The following is a 19,045-nucleotide window of genomic DNA, read 5'->3' on the forward strand; positions in this document are numbered from 1 at the left end:
TTGAATCCTAACAGTCGCCTATCATATCAGACATTTGGCGGCATGAAAGTGTAACATGTGGCATTCAATCACATATGGCATTAATGAGGAATGAAAATGATTAGGATGTGCATGATGAAAAAGCATACTCGGCATGCTTTGCATTAATGGTAAAGGATTTGAGTGATTTCTAAGAAATCAAGATGACGCTAGCAGTAATTAAAAGTCACTAGAGTATAGGAGACCACTCGAGAAAACGATCAGAAAAGAGATAACAAACAGCTAAGTGTCGCTGAGCTGAGTGGCGTCAACCTCGGAGTCTCTCGACTGGGAAGAAGTAAGTTTCCTTAGGATATGTAATGGCAGTAATCGCTCAAGCTGAGCGGCGTCTTAGATAGCAAAACGCCCGATCGGGAAGGAAGGTTGTAAAAAATATTAAGTGTCTAGTCAGTTGGACTCGTAACCTCCTTCAATTAGACTTAAGAGGAAGACTTGTGATACGGTGATAAAGATAGACTCATCTAGAAGCGGGTCAAAAGAGTAAGGATATGATCGGTTGACGTGGAGGTCCAAGTCAAACGATTAAAGTCGCAGGGTCGGACGGACTGCAAGACTGCGAACGACGAACCAGGCAAGGTTGGCCGAGTGGGCTCTCAGAGTCAATCGGACATGAAAGGCCGACTAGACCGTTCGAATAGCCATCTCTCACAACTTGCAGCTGAGATTAAGAGCCAAATACTAAGTTATCCGACCCACCGTCCTTGTTGATTGGACTTTAGGGCCGATCGGATACAATGCGCCTCTCCGACGACATGAAAGTTGAGTGAAGAATAGGTCAGTAACTACACTCTGTACGGCCAAGTTGGCGATATACCAACCAAGTGGTCATCGGTCGGCCTATAGTGGAACTTAGATTCCTATTATATCGTATTCTTTTGGAAGTTTATACTTGAAAGGACAGATAATATCCCATCGACAAATCATCCTTTAGAAGCTTACAGCCTGTTAATTCACAGCGATTTGCAAGCTCATTTGAGGAAAGATATCAGGAGCACTTTATGACATGTTCTTTCTGAAGAAAGCTTTGGGAAACGTGTTAATGCTTTAAAATGTGTGCATAATACAACAATGACATTATAAAAGGGATCTCTATCTACAGACAAAGGTATGCGATACTTTTTATTTGCACATACCATTTACACTATTTTCTTCTCCAAGACCGAGCACTAACTTGAGTATCGGAAAGTCAAGACCGAAGACCCCTTCCCTAGCTTAGCACTAACACTCCCAACAATAGAACCACATCCCAACTCACTATTTTCACGGATTTCGAACAACAATAAAACCACATCCCAACTCGACTATTTTCATGGATTTTAAACAACAATAGAAGTACATCCCAACTCACTATTTTAGCTGATTTCGAATAGGATCATGCATGATGCATGATTTCATGGGTTAGCCAATTGGATTTATCATATGGAAAATTTGTAGAGGAAAAGACACCGGTAGACACATAAATGAACAAATAACAATGATCATTAAGAAATATAACTCAAGATACAAAGCTTCTGGATTATTTGTAGTGAAAAAATAACATCCCAATATCTCTCGCCGCCTTATAAAGTTTCACTTGAGATGGATTGGACAAAATAATGCAATTTCCTATCCAGAGTCCACTTGAAATCTGTAGCCACCAATATAGCATTGCGCTGCAACTTATTCAATCATGCGTGTGTTTTTAAGCAGGATAAACCTTGTTTTGTAAGAGATGTTAAAGTGTTTCAGCTTCCAAATAAATGGTGTAATTTTGATGCACTTTATATTGGTTTCTGATGTGACACTAACTCAGCATACATATCTGCTATCGCCTTGGCAAAATAAGCCTTCGCTTGAGGTCTCTTTATCTGGTAAGATGAACTAAATATAAGGAACATATTTCATACAACCTAAAAGGGAGAAACAAGGTTATAACGCTTGCCTTGAATGTTGGGGTAAGTAGATCATTTTCTAAAGAAAAAGGTTCCACGACTAAAGTGACTGCTTTGACAAATTCAAAACCCCTCAGCTGGAAAGCATAGAAATTAAGGATTATGAGAATTTGAATCTAAGATGTAAGATTTGGTCAGGCAAGGCGAAGAATAACCTGAGCCTGCTTTCCAACATCATCCATATCAGCAAGGACTGCGGCCCTTGTCCGTGGGTCGCTGCAAAGCTGGGCTAAATCTTCATACTGAAAATTTTAAAAGTAAAACAAATAGTCAGGAATTCCTAATGTTGGAAAAACCAGTTAAAGATAATATGCTGTGCAACCTTCCCGTAAGGCAAGCTAGAGAAAAATTCAGTAGAAAACACCTTTCACGCACAGGGTCTATCTCGTACAAGGTGTTCAACAATGAGACAAAGAACTCAGAATGACAGTCCAGTTGAATCCGGATCTCACAAAACATATATAAATGCAAATAAACTTGAATTTCATAGGATGGGATGTTAATCTCATGGTTTGAATATTCAACAATGATTGTCGGACTAGCACATAATCCACCAAGGTCCAAGGATCAACTAAATTAAATTTCATATAAATTGGCAGTTACCAGTTGCCACTGTGTTTTAGCCTCTTTAAGGGAACTTGCACTCCCGATGCTATCATCTTTGGTGAGCCTGTATACGAAGGGTGAGGCCTTTTAAAATGGCAATGATACCCTTGTTCTTACCTACTTAGGAGTTAGTGGAATTTGACTTTATTTAGCCTCAGTGCCCATTTGAAATTGAGTAATCATAAACGATGGCAATTAAGACACTCGCCTGAATCGATTCATTCCTCTTATTTTCCACCTACTTTTTATGCTTGAAGTATATGAGAAAAATTGGCTATTTTTTCCTCCCTCTTCTAAAGAGGAAATTTTCATCTCCCTATTTCTTTTCTCCGCCACGTTTCCTCCTAAGGAAACAGGCACGATGAACAATATGAGAGCCAGAAGTTAAAAATATAGTCCCCAGGTTCTGGTCGAGTGCAATGGGAACAGAAAACAGAATCTTATGCATGTGTGGATTAGAGTTAAGCAGAAATAGGTTTCATTATAAATGGAATTTGAATGCAAACCAACCTTTATTCCTTCAGATGCAGCCCAAGCTATTAATACATCTTGATCAACTGAAACAATCGCAACTAGATGGGAGTTGAAGCTATCACCTGGCATCAGTTAAGGTTTGCATTGCTAAAGCATAAATCATATGTTCAAAGTCATCTTAGGATAGTTGGTGAACTTACCATAGACAAAGCTTTGAGAAACAAACTTGCATTTGGCATATACATTCTCTATCTTTTCTGGGGCAATGTACTCACCTTGCGCCAACTTAAAAATGTTCTTTTTCCTGTAATGTTTCTCATAAATGCAACAAAAGATGTAATTCTAAAGATGAAAGTTGACTACAAAGAGAAAAAAATTGCAAACCATTGATAAGAAGTTAGAACTCTTAGACATAATATAAATTGCACGTCCACAAGGGGATTGAAAGTGCGCTAACACATGGATCTACCCTAAAATATCCTCAGATTCAGCAATAGTATTATATTTATTGCTAACATCATACCGCAAACAATTGGACTTTATGATTCTTGCTATTTATAATAAGAAAAAACAAAAAACTCAGCTACTCTTCCCTTGGTGAATCTTTATATTGATAATGCACCTGTATTTCAGTTCCCTCGTGGGTGACACAATGGTTGGAAGACAAAAAAACAAAATTATATATTTTTAGAAACAAGATAAGGAAGAATAACTTGGGGTTATAATTGCTGTGTGGAAACAGGAAATAGATTTACCTGTCAATGATCTTTAAACGTCCTCCGGGTAACCACAATCCTATGTCTCCTGTGTGGAGCCAGCCATCCTCATCGATTACCTCCTTGCTGTCAAATTAAGTGAGATTTCAGAAATCTAAGATAGTCAAATAGAATTGTAAGAAAACATAATAGTTATTTCAATTACGTCTGCACTTCATCCTTGTAATAACCTTGAAACACGAGTGGACCTCTCACACAAATTTCTCCACGGGGATATGGTCGGTCGTCAGATGTGTAATTCATTTCAGGAACATCTTCAAGCTTGATCTCTATCAGAACATATCCATTGTTATGAAATCAAATATTGTCCATAAATAGTAAGGGAGTTAAGGATGATAAACAATGGAACCCCAACATTCATATCGATGCCAGGGAATACTGTCTCACATAATATGTAACAAAAATAAAAAGAAATCAAACAAGAGTATCTTGGGATATGACAAGAAACAATGAGTGGATAATCAATGTTAGAATTCTCTCTTTCTTCCATAAATAAAATCCTTGCAAACGAAGAAGAACACACATATGTATATTTTGCTGCAAATACATATCACCTTTCAAAACTACGAAATAGTTTATTTTCACCATTTGATAGTCCATATATGTCTTTTTAGTCTACAAACCTATCATAAATGCCATTAGTTTGAATTAAACTTAGATGAATGATGCTTGACTAAATTTATATACATAAATGCCTTGCTGTAATCTTAACAATTGTTTAATTTCATCATTCTTTACCCTTCTCTTTTTTACATTGCATTTGATTTCTTCTTAATCATCATTGTGCATTCAAATGTCACTCAAAACTGGTAAATAATAATAAATTTTAAAAAGTAGTGAAAAAATTATTGGTAAGTGTTCAAATTCAAGTTCAGTTCAAATAATGTGAAAATCAAACAGCAGATTCATTAATCCAAGAGAGATAATCTCTCTAATGGCATGTATATATAGCAAATATTTCACATAAGTAGAGCAAAAGTAGCCAAAAAAGGAAAAACTGACTACATGCATTAGCAAGGACACAGATATGTTTATCAAACAACAACGACAACCGATATATAGAAAGGACTGAGATATTTATGGACAAGAACAAACAACAACGACAACTGAGATATGTTTATGCATTACTTAATACGAATTATGTAAAATCATAGGATTAAGCTGAGTTGGATGCTACAAGAATCAATGTTCATATCCACTACACAGCAATCAATTTAACTTTAGAAATGTAAGTCATTAGGTGAGAAACTTGTTAAAGATTAAACTCATTACAGCTGAGCTTGAAATCAAGTGTGCCAACATAGCTTGGTTCCGAAACCATACCATCCAAAAGAACAACAAAACTCTAGCATGCAACAATATTTCAAGACTTGCTATAGACCAACTCTAATCAACAAAAGTTGCAACTAGTTTATACACAAAAAGAAGAGAGAGGGGGGAGGGGAAAGGGAATCTTAGAATTGACATCGATGGTGATTTAGACGCAACAATACAAGTACATAGATATTAGTGAGAGGTTTGAGATGCCAATCTTTTTTCTAAGCATCAAATATGCAAAAGTAAACTTCATGGGAACTAGTTAGTAGAATATTAGATGCATTGTTTGTGTTAAAGGTTTATCTAATGGTCAAAGACTAACACCACCATTTAGTTCTTTAAGTTTATGCAAGTGCTCTTAGATTATAGAGTGGAAAGAAAAAGTGAGCAAGAAAAAAAGGAAAATCATATAATTATATTTACTATGGAGGATAACAACAACAGCAATGTATCTATTAGTAACTCAACTAAAGCCCGCTATAGTGTCCATACAGGAAAAAAAAAACATGTATAATATCTGCACATGTGAAAAAAGAAAATTTCAGATCACTTTTAGATTTGTAATATTCAAACTCACCACAAGCAGGGTGTGGAGAACCAACATGACCAGTTAAATTGTCACCCGCATCCATTACACTAATGATACAAGATGACTCTGTCATCCCATAGCCTTCAACAACCAGACCACCAAAGCACCTGAGAGGTAGATTAGCAGCAACTCAATGAGCAAATCACAACAGTAAAAGCAGATGTACTTCAGTATTCAGGAATTTTCCTTACACTCGTAGAAAATCCATAACATCTGCTGACAATGGAGAGGCACCTGAAGACATGAATCGGACACGGCCTCCAAGCTTTTCTCTGATTTTGTTAAATACTAATCGATCCCAAATTGGTGATGGGTTCTTTCCTGAAAAGATAATAGATAACTTTTATTGACTACAAGGATCTCAACGATGAATCCTTCTCATAATTTGCTTTTGATACACATTCATTATCAATAGAACCTTTAGATATTTATAAAGTTCATGTAAGTTTTGAAGAGCAATATAATCAGATTTCGAGAAAATAGTTGTCCATCAGTGATTAGTTCAAAAATGTGTAGTTTGGTTAAGATAGGTCGCACGCATATCACAGCAGTGAACGTCCATTAAATTGATACAGGGCCAAATGACATCACGCATAGACGTGATGTTTTTAAATTATAGATGTTTCTTTCTTTTTTTAGATAAGTTCAGCTCTTAGCCTCTTACCATTTGTTATTGCTTGCATCTTGGCATTGTAGGCAGCATTAAATAACCTCTCTCGCAGGCCACCAGATGTCTTCACCAGATTCATCACACTAAAATGAAATGAGTTACATATCAGTCAATGGCAAATGACACATTAATTCATATATAAAATTATACCAAAGGCTACATATCTATTATTTGGTGGAAAAAAATAGACAACACCAAGTTACCTATCATAGATTCTGTTGTATAATCGAGGGACACTAGCAAATATGGTAGGCCTAAGAGCTGTCATATCCTCCATTAGCTTCAAATTATCCTGGAAATTGAGTAACCCTTATAAAGAATCTAGAAAAGATAATTAGATACAACTTGGCAGCTATTATCAAAGAAATGGAACTTTGAACATTCAAGGATTTTAATCTTGCGAATGGCAGCAATTGAAATGGTAGTGGTACTTCCCAACAATGAAAGAACTATATAGTAAGAAGAAAATCAGTTGGACGGGAACTGATATTTTTTATTTAAGTGAATATATAGGTGGGCAGTGCTAACACAGCTACATTACTTCTTTCTCTCACTATTAAACTGAATAAAAATAAAGCATTGCAACTAAAACGTTACACTCCATTTGGACCACACAATCTAACTCTGAGCGGTCTGTGTACAGTTTCATTACTGAAAGACAAATATCAACCAGTTTGATCATTACATTTCTGTGCATCTAACATGATCTAAAGTACTTGAAACAGGAACATGGGAATTCAAGTTACTCAACCAACTATAACAAACAAACTATGCAGCTTAGAACCACCAAACATGTCAAAAGTTTTCATAATGTTAGTCTCTATAAGTTACAAAAAACTAGCAATGTTGTAAGTCCTGGCCAAACCATAAAAGGACTTTTATTGAAAATAAGTCTGGCACTACTCTCAATCTTTCATACAAAAATTAAACTAATTCAGAAGTTCTAGCTATTTCTGTGTTATTTTATACAACTATAAGTTCTAGAATTTTTTTGCTTAACAAATAAAAGTCATAGCAGAATTGAAATTCAGACCCCCTGATAGAAACCAATTGCAACTCCATAATATGCCAACAAAATCTGGTTAACACGCTCATAGATATGAGCCAAAGGCAGATATGATATGTACCTGCAAGAGAAAACGAATAAATATTTTAGAAACGCCTTGATCAACCTGATAGAAGAACAAGAACCAGTAAAGTGCAGATAAGAATCACTAACACATCTGAAGGATAGAACTCAGTAGTCAAGCTAGATCCAGCAACATTTGAAATCAAGTTTCCATGAGTAAGTACAACTCCCTATTGTACATCAATCATCCATTATTAGTCAAATAACAAATATGAGAAGATATTATCTTCTAAATGAAGATCCATACAGCATTTTGTACCAAACTGAAACTTTTAGAGTACCTTAGGTGTCCCAGTTGTACCACTGGTATAGCAGATAGTTGCAACATCTTCAGGCTTTGGTGGGCAATGTCTCTGAATATTACTTTGCCCCTAATTAACAATCCAGAATTAATTGAGGATATGAATAGAAGATCGCACTTAAAGATACATGTAGTTAGCAGGAATTTATGTTGGAGCAAGACAATGATTTTGATTAAAAATAAGAAATGGGTCAGGGATTTCAATTTCCTGTAATTAGCTAGAAAAAAAAAATGGAAGATTGATACAAGAACACCAAATAATAATTGCAGTGATGGTGGAGAAAAAAAAATTCAAAGTTAGGCTAAAATTGTAGACCAAGGATCCATTTTTTAGTTCCTATATTGTTCATTTTCCATTTTGCCTCATGTATCCTACCAAAAGAATTGACTTCAAGCATGTTCCTAAAAATAATCAGCAGACCAAATGCCTCTCAGAATGTAAAGATGGATTTCAAGTCTTTGGTCAAATTGTGTGGTGGACTGAAAATGATGTAGTTCTGGTTAATACCTTGACTTGATGGACCTACTACTGCATTTTGGAATTTGCACTGTGACACATAGGTTTAAGTATCATTCAATAAATAAAAGATTAAAAGGAATATCTGACATTCAGTTGATCAAAATAAGACTCAAATAGCACAATTTCTATGCAGAAGAGGTAACTCTGTCAAACAACAAAACAAAAACATTCAATTAAGTCCACAACCCAACAGAAATTCCATTGATATAAATCATTCCAATGTATTAAAACCAAGCCTTGTTAAGTGTTTCTAAAGTCTTAATCATGATGCCTTGTTAACTGTTTTTAAAGTATAATATAATAAGATATAGGTCTACATTAGTTCTTTAATTCTATTTGCTGCATAATCTTGGCTCTTGAGAAAGTTTAAGACATAAGGTAAAAGCAACTTACTTCACTAAGCAATTTTGAATAAGTAATAATCTTCACTGAAATCGCTGAAGAAATCAAGGGCATCTTCTCATCTATTCCACCAACAACCTATGAAAGAAATCAAAATTAAGGAAAAAACTGGAGATAATTATTCCTGATCAGAATAAAGAATTAGCTTTCAGTAACCTTACCACTATCAAACGAAGAGATGGCATCTGAGATAAGAAGCTAAGTAGCTGCAAACAAAAATATAAGTTTCAACTTTCAAATAAGAAATCAACATTGTGCTCAATAAAGATTTAAAATCAGAGACAGTAGTAAAGGTTAGCCTTCAGTTTAAAACAACTTAAAGTTTATTCAAGAATAAATATAATTAGGAGGAAATCTGCATAGCAAGGATTTGGGACAAATTTACAGAAGAGTAAATTATCCAAGAAAAAAAGAGATAAATATTGGGTTTTCCAACTTTAAAAAATCCAAGGTGTGAAGGGACCCTAGGAAATTTGGCACGAGGAGAACAGAAAATAAATGCATCTGGATTTTTGGTTTATCACGCCTTAACTAAAAAATCAAACACCAAAGAGAAAGAATGGGATCACCCAACTCACATTGCTCAGTGTTTGGGGTACACAAATAATGGCCTCGACTGATGCATGATTAACTATATACTGCACAGCATCAGGTCCTGCAGGCATGCCAATGCCTGTACTGATTACCAACCAAACGAATAGGGCAAAAAACACAAAGACAAGTGAGAAAAAAACATACCCAGTGTATCATAAAGAGGCACAGATATATAAGAGTATGCTGAGCAGGCATGGTCAAAAATGATCCACTCTGGTCTGTTTATAAAATAGAGTCCTATGCATGCACCCTGTCCATAAAGCATGTTAGAATGATTTCTTGTTAAAGACAAGATGAAGAAAGATCAATCAGATCTAACTACTTAATGGTTCATCAAACCCACAGCACCAATAAAATTCAGGTAAGATGCATGAAGTGAATAGACTTAGCAAAGGGTAAGCACCAATTGAGTCGAGTTGGTTTTATAAAAATAAATAAATAAAAGACCCTACCCTCTCCAGGTTATTTCCGGACACATAACTGGAAAAAAAAACTTGGGAAGGTTGGGTTTAGGTTGCAGAGATTTGGGGTTTTCAGGAATCATAGAGCTTCTAGGAATTTGTGGTGTTTTAGACTAGTTTTGTGCAAATTGACAGAAGCAACATATAAGGTTTTTCTAACAATAGAGTTATAAAAATGTATATAAGAAAGCTATAATTCACAACAGTTATTGAATTAAATGCAAGTCCTGCAATTCGCAAAATCAATATACAAGAATTAAACTAAAACTATGAAATGTGGATTGAAAATGGCATACAATAGTTGTCGTGTTTCAGTTGCAAGATACTGCTATGAACAGAATGAAATTGTTCATAATTCTTCTCACTAAATATGACGGATTTCAAGTAGCTAAATAAAAATGTCAACAATGACAAATGAGCATTTTAAGCTATTTACAATAGATCCTAATTCTTCTAGTGAACAACCATGATCTCATGAAGTAAAAGGTCGGCGACCGTAGAGGTAAATCAGGAGAATGGTCCCCATGAGGGAGGGTATATCCATGGCTTTTGCTGGGATTTGACCCTTGCTCAATGTGGCAAGTCTACCCCATGGTTACCATCTCAGCTATGTCCTGGGTACATGGAAGGTAGAAAGGCAGAAGAGATATTGTAAGGGGAATTGAGTTGCTAACATAGGAAAAAAGACTCAAGGTGAGGACATACGACTAAGACAGGAGCAAATGACGAAGACAAATTGATCAATCTAGTGAGTACAGGAAATCGTGGAACAAATCAGAAACTCAGTGCAAATCACAGTTATACAGCTCCCCAAAATTAACTAGGTTTTTAAATATTGAATATACAATTAATATTTGATAACATAAAACATATAGAATATATATAACTATTAATTAACTAAATAAGAAATAATTTAATTAATCAGATATATATTAAATACCTTGTATAATATGGTAAGGGCCAAATTTTTGGAGGGATTTATATAAAGAACCAAAAAACCAATCCCAACCCTAAATACAAAAATATTGAATAAACAACCCCCCAAAAAATCTGATATTTTTGAATTAGTTTTCAAGTTTCGGTTGGATTGGATATATTGGTTTTTATGCCCACTCCTACTTAGAAACTGATGGGCTTCAACTTACGACTCCCCACTACACAGAAGTCCACTAGATTGAAAATTTTCAAGCCACTTATAAAAAAAGGAACCTCTGTAGCAGTTACTCTTTCCTAATGGTATATTCAAACATGTCTTCTTATCCTTCTCATCTTGCAAGAACTTTTATTCACTCATCTTTTCGTCATAATCAACAAAAATAATATATCTGATTGATTATTGCTTACCTTAGGTATTCCATGATAAATGAGGCCAGATCCTACTGCTGTCCGAGATGAACCAATTTCTCCATAGGTCATCCACTTGTATCTTCAAAAAAATAGAGCACTAACACCATAAATAAAAGTAGAATAAAATAACATGATAGGCATCTCAAAAGACAAAAACTAGAAGTGCCTTACTCCCCAACTGTTCCATCCATATCAATCCTTGTCCCCAAATACTTGTAATTTCGGAAGGTCTCTACAGCATGTCTAATAGTCATTTAAGCAAAGCACCATTAAGTGTGACAGTAATCATATTTGAATAAGTGATATTTCTCAGAAAAAACATTGTAAAAGGTATTGTATATAGAAGATGACAGTTTAACATGAATTTAGTGTTCATATGTCATAAAACTAATAGCAAAAACACTCTTTATAATTATTTTATGGTGTGTGATAATAAATAAAACTACTGATTTCATGAGCTTGGAGAAGAGATTAATAGAACAAAATAGAAATTAAGGCTACGTTTACTCGGAGGCGTGGATTGAACAAAATATATACTGACTCAAAATTATCATGCAGTGTTGCAATATCCGGATGCTCTGGAAAACTAGAGACTAGCTTCAGTGGTGATCTTGCAGATCTGCCAAGTTAAAATAATTGTTAGGTAAACCATAGGTAGATGTGCAACCCTGGTATAAAGTCTACCTGTAAACATTCCATTTCCCAGTTTGCAATTTCTCAGGAAGAACAACACTGTAACCCTGTGCTGCACAACCAAAATACATGAAATAAGAAAATCTAATTTACAGCAGCAATAAAACAGAACTATCATTAATTATAAACATAGCTGACTAATGTTGTGTTTACTTAGAGGAGAAGAGAAGAAATACAAGAGATGGTGAGAGATTTAAGTGAGGGAAAGAAAAGAAATGAATCCATCCACTCACTTATGTTCATCTTGTATTTTTGTTTACTTGGATTAAATTAACAGGAAGAAAATGATGTCAGGCATATTTTTGTGTTTACTAGATATTCAAATTTCCTTTCCTTTATTTTCACGAAATTCATATTGAAATAAAATGAAGGAATTGTACAAAATTAAATATATTCATCCTCTGTTCTTCCTTCAAAGTGAACAGAAGAAATTGAAAATTCGTTTATACTTGATAGTAATTTATGAATGTGTTATAATTCTAAAGGAAATACTCAATATTTATCACATGAACTGTAAGCTGTCATAAAAATCTAAGAATTAGTTGAGTGGAAGAGAAAATTATAAATAAATAAGACTGCTCTGTCCTAGCAAGTGCAAAGAAGAGAAAGGGGCTTGTAAACTTAACAATCTCAGGCATCCATGTAAGCAAAAGGTAAGAACTACCACCTAAAAGCAAGTGAAAAGGAACAGCCAGAGAAATTTTGAGTAACTTTATAAGTCCTTTCAAGCTGAAACTTCAAATAAACTGAATGACAAATATTGTTACTGTCATGACTTAAAGTAGCATCAACCAATTTTTGTTCCAAAAAAATAAATAATTGCATATGTAAATGACCTTAGAGATGGTGACGAAATAATCTTTTTAAGAGAAAAAGTTGCACATTTGATCCCCAAAAATGGGCAAGTAATCAGTGAAAACTTGTATCAGGATACTAGAATTCTGGAAAAACACTTGGATGAAACAATAAGCATCACAAGTAGTAGATGAACAAGCATTTGGCATATCAGTGAAAAGATGCCACGAAGTAACATTAAATGGACTACTAAACTAAGCATTTTACCGAAAACAAAAAAACATCATGATTTAGAGTGAAGGTTCATGAAATAGGAGGATAACTACTCAACGCCCAACAACAGATGCCACAGACAAATTGGATGGCTCCTGCTTGGTCCTGTACCATTTAATAACACAAACTTAATAGGTAGACCAGTTAGAACTACTAAACAAAGCCAAGTATGCATGTGAGGTAATCTCAGATGCTTCAGAACAAAATCATAGCACATTCATCATCAAAACATTGACCACCTGACCGTTTGAAAACTCAACCCACAGGAGAAGTTTTATAGAACTAGAGAGTAAATTCAACCTCCATGCGTACAAGATTTAGCAATAGTATCTCACATCATATTGACTCTTGACCTATTAGCGCAAGCAAGACAAGGAAAAAAAAAATCCTCACCATACTTCTTTACTTCGAAGTCAGATTTGGCAATGGTCAGAGGTCCTCAGAATCAGTTCACATATCAACAACTTGAACTTAAAAAGGATTTTTGAAGTTTGTTGGTTTAAGAAGGATTGCATAACGTTGACATCATAAGATCAAAAAAATCATATATCATCAAAACAATGAGCAAGAGAACCAGCGGGAGCCAGAGAACTATTAGAAGTCAGCAAAAAGAAAGAAACAAGAGTAAGCAATAATACGGATCACGAGTGTAATTTTTAAACACGCGGTACGGAATAAGAATAAAAATTGACCATCGGAAACTCGCTTTATCCTCCTCTTTTCCATTAGCTTTTCCATGGTAGTTGGACGAATCAGGAATTACTTTCTAGCCACTTTAGTCGTCAAGAAAGAATCCTTTTACAATAATCATATTGCCGATGCAGGGAATGAGCATGTCACCGGTTTTAAATTAAAGAAGAAGCGGGAGAAGAAACGGGAAAAAAAACTACGAAATAGAACTCGATCTAGAACCAAGAGAATGGAGAAGAACATGTACCAAGCGCAAACTCGCCGACGGTTGCGTTGGTGCTAAGGTTAGAACTCCTATCCCGATCGCCAGAGGCGAGGAGATGGCCGGAGATGGCCCGCAGCCGGCGTTGGGCAGCGGATTCCATGCCTCGATTTGATATCTATCACCCCTCTCGTTTTCCTTTTTGCTTTATTTATGGGATTTACTGCGCCGCCTTCTGCCACGCCGAGTCCCTCCGGATCACGATCAAAGCAAAGCTACCAAAAAAGAACAGCGATTCCAGCCATAAGAACAACAACTCTTCGATTCTGTGGATGGTGACTTCATAGCCGCACCAAATCCTAACCCTTCCGTCCTAAGCTTTCTTTCCTCGCCTTGTTTTTTCCACGCGGGGACGGCGCAGATGTTTACATCGGGACGGCAGACATCATTTCGGGACTGCGTGGCTGCTCGGTCACGTAAAAGGAAATGGATAAAAGACCATCTAGAAATGTGAAATAGACGGTTCTGTTCGACATACACCCATTTTTTACCTGGCATTTCACCAACAGTCAGTGTGAGCCCCACAAACTTTTGAAATGCCAGAGAACTCAGGTAAACGACATCGGTTAGGCTCATGGGGTAAGCTTCTCGGCGAAGCCTGCATGTTTTAAGTTATTCATTAAAAGCCTCCGCAACTCATTCTCATTAAAACACTATCCCTTATTTTAAAAAAAAAAAACATAATTTTATTATAATATACTCATTATCATAACATATCTTTTCCATTCATATTTATTTTAACATTAACATTCATTAAATTATTATTTATAGATCTCACATCCACTCAATAACCTTAAAATTATATCATATTAAATAAATATATTTTTAAATATTTAAATTATTATTATTATTTTAATAATAATTTTACTTTTAAAAAATATTTTTAAAATCAAATTATTACAATTTAAAAAAAAGAAAAACAATTTTTAAAAAAAATGAGAGAGGGATGAGCATCCCTCTCTCTCTTCTTTATGAGTGAACATTATAATACTCACTCATAATAGAGAGGGTATTAAATAGTCATTATAATATCCATTTAACATCCCATTATGAATGCCCTAATAATAAATAATAATGATTTCTATGAAAAACTTGTTGATTGGTAAATTTATCAAGAAAAAAGATGGTTTAATTCGATTGGTAAGTTTATCAAGAACAAAGATGATTTGATTTAGTGAATGAGAAATATCACCCATCTCAAATAATCTACTTACTAAGAATACCGATAAATTATGATACACAGTGAATTTTTAGATGAGAGAGCATAATTCAAGACAATGAAATTTTAAATATATATGTGTACCAGCTGCGCTATGATCATTGAACTATGTTCATATAATAGCTAACTTTGATTTCTTATTTACTCTTTCTTAATAGTGTGGGTCTGTGGGATAGTTGTAGAAGGTTGTCAGGATAATAGATTTCACCTTTTACAGAAATAGCATTGCTAATGAACAAGAATTCAAGTTGTCTCCTTAGGACATCTATAATGGAAGCTCCGAGTCTTATCATGGACATGGCAACATTGAGGGAGTATGGGAGGGAGCTCCTTCAATTTTTTTTAAATGATTCTGTTTTTTAATTTTTTACAAAAATAAAAATGAATAAATATTTAAAAAAATGTTATTGGATATTAAAATTTAGTAGTTGTTCACGGCTAAATTTTAGTTGGTGTTCAACTGTTAATTTTTTTTTTTATTTAAAAAACTCTCTATAAATGTATTTTCAATATTTCAATTTTTTATCATTTTCTCAACTCTACTCCTTTCGACCACTAAAATATTTTTATTTATTCCAAATGGATGAAAATCTAGATCGATTATGCTCCATGAATTTTGAAGAAATGAATTAACGGAAGATGCGGAAGATATTGATGAACAAAGAATACTCCGACTATATGAGTGCGACAAACGATATGTCAAAGAGCTCAAAATTCTTCCAACGGAACATGGAGGAGAAGATATTTGAATCAGAATTATGAAGTCGGATATGCTCATCTTTTCAATAATTACTTCTCTAATGAGCTAGTATATCCTGATGACATATTCTGACGTCGATTTTGAATGCAAGGAGGGTTATTCCTTTATATAGTCGATACATTGAAAAATAATTCAGAATATTTTCAATGGAAGGTCGATGCGACGGAAAAAAAAGATTTGTCGTTGTTTCATAAATGCACAGCGGATATTCATCAATTGATGTATGGAGTCTCTGCTAATCATTATGATGAGTACCTACAAATTGCTGAAACACTATCATCTAATGCTTATTCAACTCCTGTCGATGTATAATTAAAGTGTTTGGGGCCCAATATTTAAAAATACCTAATATTGCTGATATCTAACACTTGCTTGAAATGCATGAGAAGAGACACGACTTTCTTGGCATGTTAAGTAGTCTTAATTGTATGCATTGACAATGGAAAAATTATCATGTCGCTTGGAAAGACCAGTTTACTTAGGGAGATCATGACGTCCCAACAATTATGCTTATCACACGCCTTTTCTGGGATTGCAGAGTCATGTAATGATATCAGTGTGATTAACGAATCATCTTTATTTAACAACGTCTTATAAGAAAATGCACCCGAGATTAATTTTACGGTTAACAATACACAATATACAAAAGGATACTATTTGACTGATGGAATCTATTCCGAATGGGCTACTTTCATCAAGAGGTTTCATGCCCCAGGATCCCAAGAGAAAAATATTTAAGAAATGACAAGAGGTTGTGAGAAAGGATGTCAAGCGGACATATGAGGTGCTCCAAACTCTTGTTGGTGCAGCGGGACCGGCAAGAGGGGAAGGGTGAATTGTCTGCAAATAAAATAAAATCCTCCTCGTTCTTTCAACTCAAGAATAGCAACAATAATAAAATAAAACAGAAATAAAAGTAAAGCAGAGAAGAGAAGACTCAGGGTTTTACTTGATTACAACCTAAATGGTTGTTAATCCAAGACAGTTGAAAAAACGCACTACGAATCTCCTTCACTATAGGCGAAGAAGTCTTTTTACACACTAAGAAAGCTTACAAGTTGCTAGGAATTGATTACAGAGTTGATTGAATAATTCCTAGGTCCAGGGGCCTTTATATATATAACTCCTAGAAACTCTATCTCGAGCCTTGAGGGCGCCTCCAAAGGGGTTGAGAGCGTCTCCAGCCAAGGCATTGGATAAAACTTTATCCAAAGTTGAAATGGTCAAGTAGACTAGGTCGAAGGCGCCTTCAATGGCTTTGAGGGCGCCTTCAATGTTGAGGGCACCCTCAATGCTGTTGAGGGCGCCTTCAACCTGCATGGTATAAATAGCTTCTAGCTTCTCTTTTTCTTTTTCTTCCGAAGCTCCGATCATTTGGGTGATTTCAGCCAACCGAAATAGGGTTCACCGAAACCAAATTTCTGACCTTCTCCTCGAGCAAGCTTCCGTCTTGGCTTCTCATTCCTTAAACATCGTGCACGTTCTTCTTGTCCAATCGAGTACTCTTCCGCAGCTCTTTCATCCTTCGGACGCATCGAGTCCATCGGCTCCCTTCCCGTGCCATCCTTCTCGCTAGCTACGTCTTCCGCTCGACTTCCTGCGCTCCTAAGTTCCTGCACACATAGACACAGGAATTAAAACAATACAGGGCCTAACCTAACTTAGTTGATCACATCAAAACTGTTGGAACCCCAAGGTTGTTTTGGTGTGATCAACAAGTTGAGTTAGGTCCTGCGTTGTTTCTAACCTTGTGTCTAAGTGTGCAGGAGCTTAGGAGCACAGGTACTCGAGCGGAAGACGCAGCTAGCGAGAAGGACGGCACGCTGTGCGTCCGAGGGATGAGGTGCTGCGGAAGAGTACACCGGCGGACGAGAAGGAAGTGCGCGGAGCGGAAGATTGCTCGGGAGCAAGAGACGCAACTAGCGAGTCGGCACGGGGTGTGACCGAGGGACGAAGTCTGCGGATGAGTACCCTGGTGGACGAGAAGGAACACGCGGCAATTCCGAGGGACGAGAAGCCGGAGGGAAGCACGCTCGAGAAGACCGGAAGATGGGTTCGGGTGAGCCCTATTCCGGAAGGCCGAGATCACCCAAGCTAGCGGAGCCGGAGCGAACAGACCCGGACCAAGACGAGCCGAACTGAGACGAGTTGAACCGGAGTCGAAAAGTCAACTTATGTTGACCTTAGGGCTCCGGGCGCCCGGAATCGACTTTTCAACAGGATCGAGTTTTGACTCGATCCGACCGTTGGGGGATAAAATTTATCCCCCCCAGGGCGCCCGGAACCCTTCCAGGCGCCCCGACCAAGGCTATAAATATAGCCTTGGTCCAGAAGCTTTTAATTAACTGAGAACTCAAGCATTCTTTCTACACTTGTACGCTTTTCTGTTTTAAGCTTCTGTTGTGCGCTTCATTGCTGTAAAAGGCTTCTCCGCCTGAAGGAGATACTAGTGCTACGCTTTCTTGGATTAACAACCTTCCCGGTTGTAACCAAGTAAATCTCGGTGTGCCTTTTACTCTTCTGCTTTTAGTTATTTCTCTTATTTTATGCAAGTGTTAGTTTAAGAGTTCGAGAAGGGTGTTTGCGTTTTGATTTTTTCAGGGCTATTCAACCCCCCCCCTTCTAGCCGGCCCAACGGTCCTACAAGTGGTATTAGAGCCGAGACGCTTCAGGAGGACTAACCGTCGAACGAAGCAACGCGATGGCCGGACCAAGCATCCACCCGCCGAAATATGAAGGGGACTTCGCTACCTGGAAAAAACTGATACAGGTATTTCTTACTACAGATATTGAATTATTTTTAACAATGAAATTTGGCTTTGAAGCTCCAGAGAACAAGGAAATAGATAAATGGACAAAAAAGGAGCAGGCCGACTTCGTGGCGAACGACAAAGCAGAGTACCATCTGCTAAGTGTCCTTCCGCCTCAAGAAGTCAACAGGATCGGTAAATATAACTCCGCAAATGAACTTTGGGAGAAGTTCCTCGAGCTGCATGAAGGTACGTCCGAAGACAAGCTCGCTAGATGAGATCTGCTTCGCAATCAGCTCACCAGCCTGCGACTTGGGGAAGATGAGACAGTCGTACATCTACACTCCAGAATAAAAGAAATCATCACCGGACTCACGAATCTCGGAGAAGAGGTAAGTAACCGAGATTCGCTCAGGTACGCTTTAAATTCCTTCCCTAGAAATTCAA

General features: G+C 36.5%; 1 protein-coding gene across 1 annotated transcript; it reads right to left on the reverse strand.

The window, feature by feature from the left end:
* Positions 1 to 1,500: 1,500 nt before the first annotated feature.
* LOC121981445 (long chain acyl-CoA synthetase 6, peroxisomal-like) lies at positions 1,501 to 14,190 on the reverse strand. The gene is made up of 23 exons (XM_042533971.1): positions 13,855 to 14,190; positions 11,841 to 11,901; positions 11,698 to 11,775; positions 11,328 to 11,399; positions 11,154 to 11,235; positions 9,493 to 9,598; positions 9,333 to 9,409; positions 8,916 to 8,960; positions 8,746 to 8,832; positions 7,813 to 7,902; positions 7,622 to 7,701; positions 7,436 to 7,529; positions 6,606 to 6,694; positions 6,397 to 6,485; positions 5,924 to 6,053; positions 5,721 to 5,839; positions 3,972 to 4,095; positions 3,806 to 3,892; positions 3,251 to 3,354; positions 3,087 to 3,172; positions 2,126 to 2,212; positions 1,961 to 2,047; positions 1,501 to 1,886 (listed from the first exon to the last, which is right to left on the reverse strand). The coding sequence occupies exons 1-23, from the start codon at positions 13,970 to 13,972 to the stop codon at positions 1,800 to 1,802; spliced, it is 2,079 nt and encodes a 692-aa protein (XP_042389905.1). The 5' UTR covers positions 13,973 to 14,190; the 3' UTR covers positions 1,501 to 1,799.
* Positions 14,191 to 19,045: the final 4,855 nt, after the last annotated feature.

The sequence above is a fragment of the Zingiber officinale genome, chromosome 1B (assembly GCF_018446385.1).
Source record: "Zingiber officinale cultivar Zhangliang chromosome 1B, Zo_v1.1, whole genome shotgun sequence".
NCBI classification, from domain to species: domain Eukaryota; kingdom Viridiplantae; phylum Streptophyta; class Magnoliopsida; order Zingiberales; family Zingiberaceae; genus Zingiber; species Zingiber officinale.

Excerpts from the sequence above, each read along its gene's own strand:
- LOC121981445 (XM_042533971.1), bottom strand. The coding sequence starts at position 13,972 with ATGGAATCCGCTGCCCAACGCCGGCTGCGGGCCATCTCCGGCCATCTC. Across the intron at positions 7,903-8,745 it reads ATTCAAAATTGCTTAGTGAA|GGGCAAAGTAATATTCAGAG; the intron begins GTAAGTTGCTTT and ends ATTGTTAATTAG. Across the intron at positions 4,096-5,720 it reads TTCTCCACACCCTGCTTGTG|AGATCAAGCTTGAAGATGTT; the intron begins GTGAGTTTGAAT and ends ATGTTCTGATAG.